Raw genomic sequence first — 14,314 nt, 5'->3', positions numbered from 1 at the left:
AGGAGCATATGGTCAAGGTGAAGTTTGTGGATGTAAATTTCCAGAGGCGGAGAGGGTCCTTTCAATCATACTTTCCCCATGCTGAATCTACATAGATGATGGAAGTGTTTCGAGAATGATTCCCATTTTGAACTCATTATTGACATACAATCATAACGTACACGCCCAAAGGGCACAACAGGCCCAAGTGAGCAGTCCAATCCATCACAGACCACCGGCAGCACGTTTGTGCACAAGACGCAAGAGCTGAGAGCACAGAGAAAACGAAGCAAGCACGAAGCGAGAGGAACGTGATGACCGTCCTTCTCAGATATCGCTCACTCTTCCATCTCCATAGTGAAGTCATGACCTTTGAATGCTTCTTTGAAGGCCTCTGCCTCCTTTGTCTCTTCTTCCTCCGTCTGTGTGCAATCCTTCCAATCCAAGCGCTTGTCTAGCAACAGCAGCTTGCCCATGACGCGACGACCGAACTGCAAATCGAACCGCGTCTCCGGCACAATGGGCATCATGGTGATCTTCTCTTCGCCAGATTCAGTCTTGTAAACGCCCTTATGGCCGTCGGCCGCCCACAGATCTTGCGCCTCGCCTTCACTCTGAGCCTCACTCTTGGCTTGGGAAGGGGTCCAGATGAACAGACGGAAGTAATCAGTCATGTTGTGCTGGTCGATTTGGTCACGGTCTGGGATGGTCTTGAATTTGTCATAGCCGAGGTTCGAGGCTTCCTTTTGGAATGCGGCTTCCACTAGACGTCCGCGGATCATCTCCACTGGCACTGGGAGGAATTGCCAGTGTGTGTGGATGCCGCCGGAGCGGCTGACTTCCCATGTCACAGCGCCAAGCTTGCCACCTGACTTCTCGTTGAGCATCTTGTGAAGGGATTCGCGGTAGCGCTGCATCTCAGCGAAGGTTGAAGCCCGAGCTGCGGGGTCGAAGATGAGGTCGATGGTGGGGGAGTGCTCGAAGGGGATGATGAGCATGTGACCTGGGAAACCAAGTGAAGGGAAGAAAGATGCTGAGGGGAGAGGGCCCTTGGCTGTAGTGATGTAGCTGTCATTTCCAATTGAAGTGACGAGATGGGTGGCGATGTTAGGGTTTGACAGACAGAAGAAGCACTGATCGGGGCCCGGCGGAGGGGCACGTTGCTTGTGGCGACGTCTGTGACCTGGGTCTCTCTCTCTGTCTGAGGGAGCAAAGCGCTGGAACGAGTCTTTCTGGCTGGGTAGGCCTTTGCGCTTGCTTTGAGCTGCAGACCAAGGGCAGATGGTACAACCGGGAGGGATGCTGAACACTGGTGGTGTCGTTGGGTCCAAGCTGAAGGCGTACAGTGCGTCCTTGCGTGATCCGTATGCGGGCAATGAAATGAAGCGTGTGATCTGATAGCCATCGCCTTCCTGTGCTGGCAAGTGGAAGAAAGGCTCGCGTTCATAGAAAGCGCCATCTGAGCTAGCGAAATGATATCTGGGCTTGATAGTAGCTGAAACATCAGCGAGACATTGAAGTTCAGATGGCAATGATGCTTCGTCTCCCGACACTGTTTGTCCCGATCCAAGGCGAACGTCTTTCGGCCATTGATTGGTCATTAGGATATCTGTTTTGTGAATGCCGAACAGTGCGCGCGCATCCGCTTCGCTGTATGTTGGCTGGAATTTGCCGCTGGCATTGCTTTCAGGCTTAGATTCCCCAGAGTCACCCAGAGTGCCGCCAAGAGTAGCGATCCGAAGACCTTCTGTGGTCTTCAAGTTCCCGCGCTTTCCCAGGAAGAACAAGTTAGGACACACTTCATCGTCGGCTTCAATTTTTTTGATCACTTGAGCAGGGAGGGGGCGATTTCCCAGACCAAAGTAAGTCGGACACGCGACCTCAATTTCTCCTTGGATCAGCGCGGAAATCTCTGCAAGCTCTTCTTCAGATGAGGCATCGCCGAAGACGTCACCGACAATCATCGCAAATGAGAAGTTTTGCTTTGGCTGAAGCTTGCCGAGTTTGGTGAAGAAAGGTCGCAGTTGGCCATTCAAAGCACCGACGACAATGCTGCATATTGGATTAGTTGCTATCATACACGTGAAATGGAGCTTCTTACCACTTGGGCGCCATTTTTTTGGTGGTAAAAGTATTGTCGCGTTTTGAGATGGATGCAAGTGATGATTGGTGTAGATGAGTGACCCAAAGATAAACAGAGATTAATGAGGGTCGCAACACGTCAACAGCCCGCCAGAAGATCAACGCAATACCAAAATACTCCAACACCAAGCTCAAATTAGTTGCACGCATCGACGACTAAGCGCAGGGTAGAACATGGTCGCCGAGCCTCTTATCGCCACGTGACCTGTATCGATAACGGCCCGGAAGAAAGAATTTCCACTCCCCAAACTTTTTTTGTATGCGAGCGCAGACAGAAAAAAAGCTACCAGCACCTTTCTCACCAAGTGCTGTCTGTCAGACTCGTCAATATGGTGGGAACAGGGTCAAAGGCAAAGCCTGTCAGGCGCCTGAAATCAGGCACCGAAACTACAAAGAACCACCGATTCGAGGGCTTCTCATCACGCATCTCGAAGCTCAAAATCGACCCGATCCACCGCGTGCGCCGAGCCAGCTTCGGTGAAGATGAAGACGAAACATCCTCATATTTCCGGTCAGCTCTGGACCATTGGTTCGAGATGAACCTCTCAGACAACTTCACAACTTTCGTACGCCGAGTCAATCCTCTGTCCGAGAGCTTTGCGCAAGTTGTGTACCACGAAGAAAAGATTATGGGACTTTTGGTGGAGTTCATTGAGAAGAGGGATCAGCTTTCCATGGAACCGTTATTAAGTCTGCTCGCACAGTTCGCTCGGGACTTGGGTGTCAAATTCGAGAAGCATTTCGCTACGGCAGTGACACTGGTGTCGTCTGTTGCGGCTACACATTCCGACATTGAGGTTGTTGAATGGAGCTTCACTTGTTTGGCATGGATTTTCAAATTCCTCTCCCGGTTACTGGTACCGGACCTGCGACAATTGCTTGGTATCATGACCCCATACCTTGGCAAGGAGCGACAAAAGCCATTCGTGGCGAGATTCGCCGCTGAGTCGATGTCCTTTTTGATTCGCAAGGCCGGTCTCACATACTACAAAAACCACGCACCTCTCGAGATCGCCGTATCATATCTTTTCGACGACATTTCAAAAACCGCCGATGATAACAAAGACACCGAGAGCTATAGGGAAGGACTTATGAACATGTTCTCTGATGCCATTAGAGGTGTTAACAATGGTCTTCACTCCAACGGCATGGACATTCTCCACTGTATCCTGCGTCAAATTCCGCCTACCAGTGATAACCGCAACGATCCCGCAGAAGTTGTATGTGGATTGATTGTCAGTCTTGTCCACGCCACAACCCCTGATACCTTCGGCCCCATCCTTGATACCGTACAGGCCTATATCGAAGAACGCTCAAAATCTACCCCCAACCCTAATCTCACAGAGTGCTCTCGCATAATTTTCCTACTTGTGACAACCCGTAAGGGTGTCAGAATCCAGAACTGGAAGATCGTTCATCAGATCCATGTGTCTCTACTTCAGCAGGTTTCAGCATCTGAAGTGTCGTCAGAAACCACGACGAAGCTTCTGACAAGCGTCGCATACGCTCTGCAGCAATCCCCAATGGATGAGCTGCTGCCATCCCTCCGCGCCATCACGGACCTGGTGTCCACTGGTCCGCTTTCAAAGTATTTCTTGTTCTTTTGCACAACATTTGCCGAGTGGGGATCCGAGCGATTCCAGAGCCTGCTTCTTTCGCCTTTCCAGAAGTTTATCAACTCATCATGGCAAAAGTCGGAGTCAGAGACTTGCTACACTTTGCTTCGTCTTCACCAGGCTGGTTGCATCACCCCCGAACCATCACAGCCTGGCTGTATCTCCTGCCCAGAAGCCTTCAAGACTCGTATCAATGATTCATTGAAATACCCGGCAAAGGATGAGGCATATTTGAATGCACTGGTGAAGCTCCCCACTGCTATTTCCGTCTTCTCCGACAATGCTACGATGGCCAAGATGGTTTCAAAGCTGCACAGCAATCTTTCTTCGGCCTTTAAGGATGGCGCTGCGGAGGGAAACAACCAGAACAAGGGTCTCATGTTCTTCCTTGGCCAAGGATTCAAAACATATGTTGAGCTTGCCAACAAAACCGGAAAGCTTGATTCGAACCTTTTGCAACCAATCATCGCGACTGCCACAAAGTTCTCCCGCTTACCGGTATTCCTGGAGGGCGCTTTTGCTTTCATCACATCACTCCCAGAGTCTGCTGATCTGGAACATCCCGCACTGGAAGCATTTGCCCAGGATCTCATCGTGAACCTGGCTAGCCCATCACACAGACTGAGACTGGTTTCTCTTCAAATCCTGAGAGAACTGGTTCTCCGCATCGCCAAAGAAGATTCCACGCCTGTCGATCTATCTATTGAGATTGAACAAAGCCCGTTGACGATGGATAGTGTGAGAACTATCTCTATGCACATCCGAAAACTCGCCCTTATCTACCCCCAGATTGCTCACCGTAGATGGATGGCCAATCTGGTTCCTTACTTCTGCTTCGGCTTGTTCTCCAAGAAATTAGCTCCGTTGTGGGACGACTCCGCTGCCACACTGAAGACCATCAGTGAGCACCCCGAAGGCGAAAAGATCGTTTCAAACTTAGCCATCCAGTGGCTACAGGAACGGGATACCGAGGCGCCCAGTGATCCCGCTGCTGCGGATGACGAAAGTTCATTCGTCAACAGTCATTTCCAATGTTATAACGTCGCAAAGGTCGAAAAGGTTCTCGCCGCGAATGCCAAGAGCACAGATAGCCCCCAGGCAGTTTTGTCGCAACAGTTCAAGCAGGACCACACTGTTGCGGAAATCATCCCCGCCACTCCACGAACCCATGCGCTGCGTGTTCTTAACGCTGCTCCTGGGGTCGCCGAGAAGCGTTCACGTCAGATTGTGCCGATGTTCCTCTCATGGGCATTGCGTGATGACCAAGATGATGCCCCTTCATCTGGCGAGGCGAAGGCCGAGCATGACGATGAGGATGAGGATGAGGAGGATGCTGAAGCTGTTGATATCGGTGACGAACAGGTTCGCTGGGGCTTCCGAGACAGACTGTCCATGCTCACTCTGTTCGCGCGCTTCCTCAATCCCATCGTGTTGTACAGAGCCCCCGAGGTTCACACAGCAATCTTGGGCCTCTTGTGTCACGGTAACTCTGAACTGCAGCGCCACGCCCTCAAGGTCTTGTTCACCTGGAAAGATCCGAATGTTCTTCCTTATCAAGAAAACTTGCTCAACCTTCTGGATGAGTCTCGGTTCAAGGATGAACTTGGTGTGTTCGTGCACGTCGGCGGCGAAGATAGCTTGATCAAGAATGAGCATCGGGACGTCCTCCTCCCAGTGCTTCTTAGGCTGTTGTATGGCCGAATGATTTCGAAGGCTGGTTCAGCTGCCGCTGGTCAAGCTGGTAGACGCAAGACCATTCTTCGCACAATTTCCCACCTCTCAGAGCAAGACTTTGGTCTTTTCATTCAGCTTGCATTCGGCCCCCTTGGAAATGTGCACCCAGTCAAGGAAAACGATGAGATTGATTATACCGCCTTTGATCAAGATCTGACCAGCCCTAAGAGACAGCTGGGTCTGCTCAAGCTTATCGATTCTGTCTTTGAGTCCTTGCAAACCCGCATGACCAAGTTTGCTCCGCAAACAATGGACGTTGTTATCTACTGTCTGGTGCGCGCTTGTCGTGCTATTTCCGCCGAGGGGACAGACGAGCGCCTTGTGGCTATTTTCCAAAGCATCCGTCAGACGTGCATTCGTTGTCTCAACCTGGTGTTTTCAATTGTCTCAGATCGAGACTGGACTCCTTATGTTCGCATCATCTTCAAGGAAATGATCGACAGCAGACTGGACCAGTTCCCCATTGAGACTGCTCAAGGTGTTTCTGGACTCCTGCGTCTGTTCCACACTTGGGCCTCGTTCCCTAGGTCTACATTCTACCTGGTGCAGCACAATGATAAGGTATTGACCAAGGTCATCGACTGTCTTGCGGTGGAGTCAGCTCGTGATGAAGTCAAGAACTTTGTGATGGATGAGATTCTTGTGCCATTGATTGAGCACTCCACTGGCAAGAAGCTACAGGAAAGCGAAGAGATGCCCGATTTCCCCGCTGAGCAGGTCAAGTCCGAGGTTCTCTCTCCCTACTTGGAACATGCCCTGTTCCACCTCGGTCGCCTCCTCAAGAGAGGCCCCTCCAAGCCTGTTCTCTACTCTGGAGTCAATGCCCTTTCTTTGATTGCTCCCTGCGTCGAGAACTCACAAGAAACTGCCAGTCTTATCAGCATCACGACATATCTGCTTCGCCAGCCACCAGACCGTGTTAGCCCCCGAACCAAGTCTGGTTTGCTGAAGATTCTTGAGCACTTCTTGCCCTTGTGGGATCCCAAGGAAGATGCCGAGCTTTCTCAGCAAGTTTTCGAGGCTGTGTGCTCAATGTTTGATTACTTCAAGGATGATTCAAACCGTGAGGTATTGTCTAGAGTCTTCACCGCTCTTGCCACTCACGACGAGCAGCTTAGAGAAGTCGCGGCTCTGTGTGAAGACTTGAATTCTCGGTCATCAAAGAGACTTGAGCCGGATTATGAGCGACGTCTTGTCGCATTCAGAAAGATCACCGATGAGCTTTCTCACACTTTGACTGCGAAGCAATGGAGACCTATTCTATACAATATGCTCTTCCATGTCAGAGATGAAGATGAGCTTTCTGTTCGATCCAGTGCCTCGTTTGGTCTGAAACGATTCATTGACAGAACATCCACCGAGCCAGATGCTGACTTCGAGATTCTCATCAATGACGTCTTGTTCCCATCCTTGCAGTATGGCATTCGCCAGAAGTCTGAACTGATCCGTTCAGAAATCGTTACAGTCATCGGCTACTTCGTGAAGCTGAACCCCACGAGACCCTCTGTGCAAGATATGCACGTGCTGCTTGTCGGCGATGACGAAGAAGCTTCTTTCTTCAACAACATTCTTCACATCCAACAACATCGTCGCCAGCGTGCCTTGCGCCGTCTGGCTGGCGATGCCGCTCAAGGCAACATTCAAGCCTCAAACCTGGGATCTATTTTCATCCCTCTGATTGAACATTTCGTTTTCGAGGATGCTGCTGATGAGAACGCTCACAACCTGATTGCTGAAGGTGTTGCAACTTTGGGTGCTCTCTCAGAATGGTTGGAATGGGGACAATTCCGTGCAAACTTCCGCAGATACCGAAGCTACATGGCGAGCAAGCCTGAGAAGGAGAAGAACATTCTCAGACTGCTCGGTCGCATGTCAGATGCCCTTTCCAGCGCCATGAAGCGTAAGAAGGCAACTATTGCCCAGAACAATGGTGATGATGGAAACGATGACAACGATGACAAAATGGATGTCACCGAACAGCCTATGTGCACGCTCGCAAAGTCTGTTCCATCGCTCGCGAAGGTTGCAACAGAGTTGACCACAAACTTCATTCCTTTCCTGACCAAGTACATTCACCACAAGCAGGAGAAGGAGATGAGTTTGCGTTTGCCTGCTTCGATCACCACGGTCAAACTTCTCATGATCCTTCCTGAGGAGGAACTGGCTATTCGCTTGCCACCCGTCCTGCTGGATGTCTGCACTACTTTGAAGAGTAAGGCACAAGATTCCCGCGATACCGCGCGCAAGACCCTCAATGAGCTCTCTCTCCTTCTGGGCCCCGTCTACTTTGGTTACATTCTCAAGGAACTCCGGAACGTTCTCGCACGAGGCTACCAGCTTCACGTTCTCTCCTTCACTGTTCACTCTATGCTAGTGTATACCACAGATCACTTCAAACAGGGAGACTTGGACTACTGCTTGAAGGATCTTGTCGCCGTTGTGATGGATGACACATTTGGCACGGTTGGTCAAGAAAAGGACGCCGAAGGCTACACCAGCAAGATGGTTGAAGTAAAGAGCAGCAAGAGTTACGACTCCATGGAGCTTCTTGCGAAGATCTCCACCATCAGCCAGCTGTCAAACTTGATCAAGCCTTTGCAGGCACTCCTGGGAGAGAAGTTGAACTCCAGTCTTGTCAAGAAGCTCGACGAGCTGATGCGAAGAATCGGCATTGGTTTGTTGAGAAACCCGGACGCTGAAAGTCGTGACTTGCTGGTCTTCTGTTACGAAGTCATCAAGGAATCCTACCGAGCAAACGCCCCAGAAGAGACCCAAGCCGCCCCCAAGTCCAGATCCGAGGAGCGTTTCCTGGTCAGGTTGCAAGGAGCGAAACGGGGCGACAACCGAGGCACAACATCCTCACACGTATACAAGCTCACCCGATTCTCTCTGGATGTGCTTCGCGCGATTCTCAACAAGTTCAACTCTCTGCTCACAGCTTCGAACTTGTCTGGGTTCATTCCCATTATTGGTGACTCGCTTGTTCAAGCTCAAGAAGAAGTCAAGGTCTCTGCCCTCCGTCTCTTGTCCACAATCATCAAGCTGCCGCTCCGAGAGATTGATGAAAACTCACATGTCTATTTCACCGAAGCGGTCAAGCTTGTGAAGGAATCTCCCAGCACCAACTCTGAGGCTGCACAGGCTTCCCTGAAGCTGATTTCTTCCATGTTGCGCGAGCGCAAGGATACCAAGCTTCGTGACGGTCACCTTGCTTACTTGCTCAAGCGTCTTGCGTCCGATATTGAGGAGCCAGATCGCCAAGGTGTGACATTCAACTTCATCCGAGCGGTCATGTCACGGAAGCTTGTTGTCCCTGAGATGTATGAGCTGATGGATCAAATTGCGACCATGATGGTTACTAACCAGACTCGTTCTGCCCGTGATCTTGCCCGGGGTACATACGTCCACTTCTTGGTCGAGTATCCCCAGGCCAAGAGTCGATGGACCAAACAACTCGCCTTCTTCTCCAAGAACCTGGACTACAAGCACCAGTCTGGACGACAGTCCGTCATGGAGGCGATGCACACTCTCCTCTCAAAGACTGGCCAGGAGCTGGCCCAGGATATCATCAGTACCTTCTTCCTGCCTATCGTGCTTGCTATGGCTAACGACGAGTCACCGGAATGTCGCGAGCTGGCGGGTACATTACTGGGAGAGTTCTACAATCGCGCGGATCGGGAGCAGATGAAGACTATGCTTACCCCATTGCGCTCATGGTTGGAGCAGACTGATAACATGGCTTTGTGCAGTATTGGACTGCAGGCCATGCGAATCTACTTCGAATCCGAGCAGACTGAGAAAGACAAGCAGGCTCGCTTTGTCATTGGTATTCTTCCGGATTTGATGCAGCCTGTGCTCGATGATACCGAGAACGGCAACTGGGAAGCTCTCTACTTTGCCTTGCAGCTCTTCACCAAGCTGTGCAAGACTACACCCACGCTCGCCCTGAGTCCTGAATGTGCCACCATTTGGTCGTCCGTTCAGGAGTCCTTGTTCTTCCCTCACACATGGGTCAAGACCTGCGCCGCCAATGTTGTGGGTTTGTGGATGGCTGATTTAGCCAAGACAAATGCCGCCGAAGGCTACGCTTCTATTCCCCTGGTTGGAAGCTCTGGGCTCGGCATGGACGAAACGACAATGCTCCGTCTTCTGCGGGCTGGTCTGCGCAGTCTGCGCACTCCAGGTATCACCGAAGAACTGGCCATGCAGAACGTGCGCAACACCGTCTTCCTTGGTCGTTGCTGCTCACAAAATGGATTGGAGCTCCCCAAGCTGGAGAGCGAGGATGTCGAATCTGAAGACGAAGACGCCGATAGTGATGCCGAGGAAGAAGAAGCCAAGGATGAGATCAAGGTCGAGGCCAACAGATCTGCCATTCACTACATCTTCAAGCAGATTTCTTCTCTTCTGCGCCGGGAAACGATTGGAGGCCGAGTACAGGCTCTCATTCCTAAGACATCATCTATCACACTTCTTGCTGCTCTGATCCGTCATGTCGACGTGGACCAAATCCGACCCTCGCTGCGTGTCATCTTGATCCCCCTGCAACACCTGACAGATCCATCCATTCCGGCTCCTCGTTCCTCGGACGAGACATTCCAGAATACCTACAAGTCTTTGGTATCCAACTGCCATGAGGTCTTGGACCTTCTCCAGAAGAAGCTCGGTCCTTCTGAGTACATTGAACAGATCTCCAGGGTCCAGGCGGCCATCAAAGAACGTCGGGAAGGACGACGCGCCAAGCGTCGTATCGACGCCGTTGCTGATCCCGAGAAGTACGGACGTGAGAAGATGAAGAAGAATGAGCGGAAGAGAGACAAGCGCCGCGAGAAGGGCTTGGAACACCGTGGAAAGAGACGCGGTTGGTAGAGAATTTGTTGGCATCTATTTGCATGTCTCATGAAATGGTGTTATGGCATATCAAAAGTGCTGGCGTTTATGGGTGGATTGAAATGTTATTTGCATTGTATATACCATCTGAACAGAGAATTCTGTACAAAATACATGATATTCTAGATGTATTCTTCTCTAAGAACCGATAGTTGACAGTTGATTAAGTCCATTTCTATTTTACATAACCCTGGGGGTATATCCTTTTTCTCATCAATGCTTGGATCCTGCCATGCTGAGTGGAGAGCCTTCACAATATTATACAGATTCAAAAGTGGCAAACCCAATATAACGACACCGTTTATGCACCAAATTCAAGCATATACATATGCACCCCATCTCAGCCGAATTAAGTCGACGGCTCATTGGAGGACCCAATCTTCTTCTCTTCCTCGGGAGACCCAAGTTTCTCCTTGCCCTCCAAGTCATAGCTCTTCACTGTGCCATCATCCCAGAACTCAAGGCTTCCATCAGTGTGACCATGAGTCAATGCCTGACCCTTCTCCTTCAACAGATCCTCAAGAGTAGTCTTCTTATCGAAGAAGACCCCGAGGTGGTCACTCATGACGTGGCGCGACTGGCATGAAGGACACTGGATAAGGACAGTTCCGCGGTGGTAGCCCTGCTTTGACATGCGATGCGCAGAGCGATGACCGCAGGGTTTGCAGGTGAAGGTAATTCGATAGGCTTCTTCGTTCTTGCGACGTTCCTGGTTCGCCGCCTCCCATTCCGCTTCTTTCTCGGTTTGACTCTTGGGCGCCTCAGTGAGTGGGCGAGGGGCGCTTGAGTTGTAACGCAGCTGGGTCTGGGTGAAAATACGCGACTGAGGGATAGTTGATGTGATAGATGAGCGGGAGCGCAGGGGTTGTGTAGAGAGGAAGCGCGAGGAGCGAGTGATGGATTGCGACAGAGCGTTGAGTGGGCGGAGCCCCGAAGTGAAAGCGCGCATGATTGTTTGTAAGAGATACCAGAGGTGCTTGAGGCTTTGAAATGCTTCAATTTGTCAACGAAGACGAATGATGCGAATATGTAGACGTTAAGATTGCGAAGATTGCAGAAAAAAAGTGAAGATCGGGGAAAACACGGCAATGACGATGGTTCGACGGAACTACTAAATTTCCGAGATGCCTCCGCGGAGAGGTTTCTCCAACTGCCACACATTTCTTGCATCTCTGACCTCGCTTCTCTTTTGATTTGCGTCTTAACATTTCTGCTTTCAAAATGGCGGCAATGAGGGCCAGGCATAAGATTCGAGCTCCGCGAAGGGTACGTCGTCCTGGCGGTGGGGTCTGATGAAGCTACTAACTATACTTCCAGGGACTCTCGCATGCGAAAACCGATGACTTCGACAGCATCTGGGACGTTCTTTCAGTTTCCCTGAATGAAATAAATACGAAGAATGCCTCCTCCCTCTCCTTCGAAGAATTGTATCGCCACGCCTACAAGATTGTGTTGATGATGCGGGGTGATGAACTCTACGAAAAGGTCAAACAACTGGAGCAGAGCTGGCTTCAAAGTAATGTTCAGAAACTCATTACCGAGTCAATCTCTGTGAGTCTCTTGCGGACGCAGAATTCCACCGATGCTCAGGATCAATCGAGCGAGAGGCGGGAGGCCGGAGAGAAGTTCTTGGCCGCTTTGAAGGATGCTTGGGAGGATCATCAGCTGTGTATGGGCATGGTGACAGATGTCATGATGTACATGGTAGGTGGAATTTTTGGAATAATTACCTTGTGGTGATTGCTCACATCTCAATGCAGGACCGCATGGTAACCGCAAGCCATACCAAGCCATCCATCTACGTTACTTGTATGGCACTATTCCGCGACAACATCCTCCAATCATCCGCCCGCCCTGACTCTGGTCTCACCGTCGGAGACATGCTCAAATCAACTATACTGTTCATGATCTCACTGGAACGGTCTGGCCACATGGTTGAACGGCCTCTCATTCGGCATTGTATTCAAATGCTGGAGGGACTTTATGAAACTCCGACGGAAGAGGAGAGCTCAAAACTCTACCTGACCATGTTTGAACCAGCCTTCCTCGAGGCAAGTAAGGAATTCTATGAAGCAGAGGGCCAGCGTTTGTTACAAATCGGCGATGCTACTGAATTTTGTCGAATCGCTACCCAGCGGGTTAGTGAGGAACAAGAACGATGCCGCTATACATTGGCAATCGGAACAGAACCCAAAGTTCTCGATTTGCTCGACGACCAGCTAATCCGCAACAACATCGAGGAAGTTGTCAATCTCGAGGGGACCGGTGTGAGACACATGCTGGACCACGATCAACAAGAGGGGTTGCAGAACGTCTATTTGCTAAATTCCAGAGTAGACAAGAAGAAGCAAGCTTTGACAAAAGTGGTCAACAAGCGAATTGTGGAGATGGGCAAAGAAATCAACAACTCGTCCATCGTGTTGCCCCAAGCCCAGACAACAGCCCCGTCGACCGAAAAGGACGGCAAAGGTGAAAAAACGACAGACAAGGGAAAAGACAAGGCAAAGCCCCAGAATCAGCAAACGGTCTCAGCTATTCGCTGGGTTGATGATATCCTTGCCCTCAAGACCAAGTTTGATGGCGTCTGGGAGAAGGCATTTGCATCTGACCAGGGCCTCCAAGGCTCTATCGGGGCCAGTTTCTCTGAGTTTATCAACATGAACTCAAGAAGCTCCGAGTATCTGTCACTTTTCTTTGACGAAAACCTCAAGAAGGGAATCAAGGGAAAGACTGAGAATGAAGTGGACGCTCTCTTGGACAATGGCATTACAATGCTACGATACATCAAAGACAAGGACCTGTTCGAAACGTACTACAAGAAACATCTGTCCCGTCGTCTGCTGATGAAGCGATCTGCAAGCATGGACGCTGAAAGACAGATGATCTCAAAGATGAAGATGGAAGTCGGAAATCAGTTCACACAGCGCATTGAAGCCATGTTCAAGGATATGACTGTGTCAGAAGACCTAACAACCAACTATAAGAAACACGTTTCTCTGAATGGTGATCCTGAGCAAAAGCCAGTGGACCTGGAGATCAGCGTTCTTACCAGCACGATGTGGCCGATCGAGGTCATGTCCCAGACAAGAAGCGGAACGGTTGTGTTGCCGTGTATTCTACCCAAAGAGGTTGAGACCCTCAAGTCAAGCTTTGAGCGGTTCTACCTCGACAAGCACAGTGGCCGCAAACTGTCATGGCAAGCCAGTATGGGAACTGCAGACATCCGAGCCACTTTTGTCCGGGCCAATGGCAAATCCCAGCGCTACGAGCTCAACGTATCCACCTTTGCCATGGCTATTTTGCTTCTTTTCAATGACATTCCAGATGGGGAGGCTCTCACATACGATGCGATCAAGGAGCGTTCTCGGATTCCCGATCACGACTTGATTCGGAACTTGCAATCACTAGCAGTTGCACCGAAAACCAGGATCTTGTTGAAAGATCCAATGAGCAAAGATGTCAAGCCAACAGATAAATTTACCTTCAATCGTGACTTCTACAGTCCGTTCGTGAAAGTGCGCATCGGAGTGGTCAGCGGTAGCGCCAACAAGGCCGAGAACCAGGATCAGCGCAAAGACACCGAGAAGAAGATGAATGACGAGCGTGGTGCTAGTATCGAGGCCGCGGTCGTTCGAATCATGAAGTAAGCAATGCTCCCTGTGAGGACAACTCCGACAAAAGCTAACATCTCCCAGACAACGCAAAACCCTCGCTCATGCTCAACTGATGACCGAAACACTGTCTCAGCTGGCTGTACGCTTTGTTCCGGACGTTAACATGATTAAGCGCCGCATCGAGAGTCTCATTGACCGTGAGTACCTGGAGCGAGTGGGCGAAGATCCGCCTACCTACGGGTACGTCGCATAGACATCAGCCACACTATGTTTTGTCTTTACGATCTGTCTTTACGATCTTACGATCCTCGCATTGGTGGTTGAAGTAGTTCTCGTATT

The 14,314-nt window shown here is 50.5% G+C and overlaps 4 protein-coding genes across 4 annotated transcripts; 2 read left to right on the top strand and 2 right to left on the bottom strand.

Annotated features, from left to right (window-relative positions):
* Positions 1-317: 317 nt before the first annotated feature.
* N7506_003719 (CwfJ domain protein) lies at positions 318-2,094 on the bottom strand (the record flags this gene model as incomplete). Its single annotated transcript, XM_056953014.1, has 2 exons — positions 318-2,031; positions 2,081-2,094. The coding sequence occupies 2 exons, from the start codon at positions 2,092-2,094 to the stop codon at positions 318-320; spliced, it is 1,728 nt and encodes a 575-aa protein (XP_056814706.1).
* A 356-nt stretch (positions 2,095-2,450) lies between these two features.
* N7506_003718 (uncharacterized protein) lies at positions 2,451-10,340 on the top strand (the record flags this gene model as incomplete). Its single annotated transcript, XM_056953013.1, has 1 exon — positions 2,451-10,340. One exon carries the CDS (start codon positions 2,451-2,453, stop codon positions 10,338-10,340), a length of 7,890 nt encoding a protein of 2,629 aa, XP_056814705.1.
* Positions 10,341-10,710: 370 nt separating this feature from the next.
* On the bottom strand, positions 10,711-11,310 carry N7506_003717 (DNL-type zinc finger protein; the record flags this gene model as incomplete). The annotated part of the gene is made up of 1 exon (XM_056953012.1): positions 10,711-11,310. One exon carries the CDS (start codon positions 11,308-11,310, stop codon positions 10,711-10,713), a length of 600 nt encoding a protein of 199 aa, XP_056814704.1.
* Positions 11,311-11,582: 272 nt separating this feature from the next.
* N7506_003716 (cullin family protein) lies at positions 11,583-14,228 on the top strand (the record flags this gene model as incomplete). Its single annotated transcript, XM_056953011.1, has 4 exons — positions 11,583-11,627; positions 11,679-12,065; positions 12,122-14,004; positions 14,057-14,228. 4 exons carry the CDS (start codon positions 11,583-11,585, stop codon positions 14,226-14,228), a joined length of 2,487 nt encoding a protein of 828 aa, XP_056814703.1.
* Positions 14,229-14,314: the final 86 nt, after the last annotated feature.

This window comes from Penicillium brevicompactum (genome assembly GCF_028827555.1).
Source record: "Penicillium brevicompactum strain IBT 35665 chromosome Unknown utg000002l_segment0_segment0, whole genome shotgun sequence".
Classification (NCBI taxonomy): domain Eukaryota; kingdom Fungi; phylum Ascomycota; class Eurotiomycetes; order Eurotiales; family Aspergillaceae; genus Penicillium; species Penicillium brevicompactum.
The sequence above is the reverse complement of the archived record's forward strand: the minus strand, read 5'-3'. Positions and strand labels throughout refer to the sequence as shown.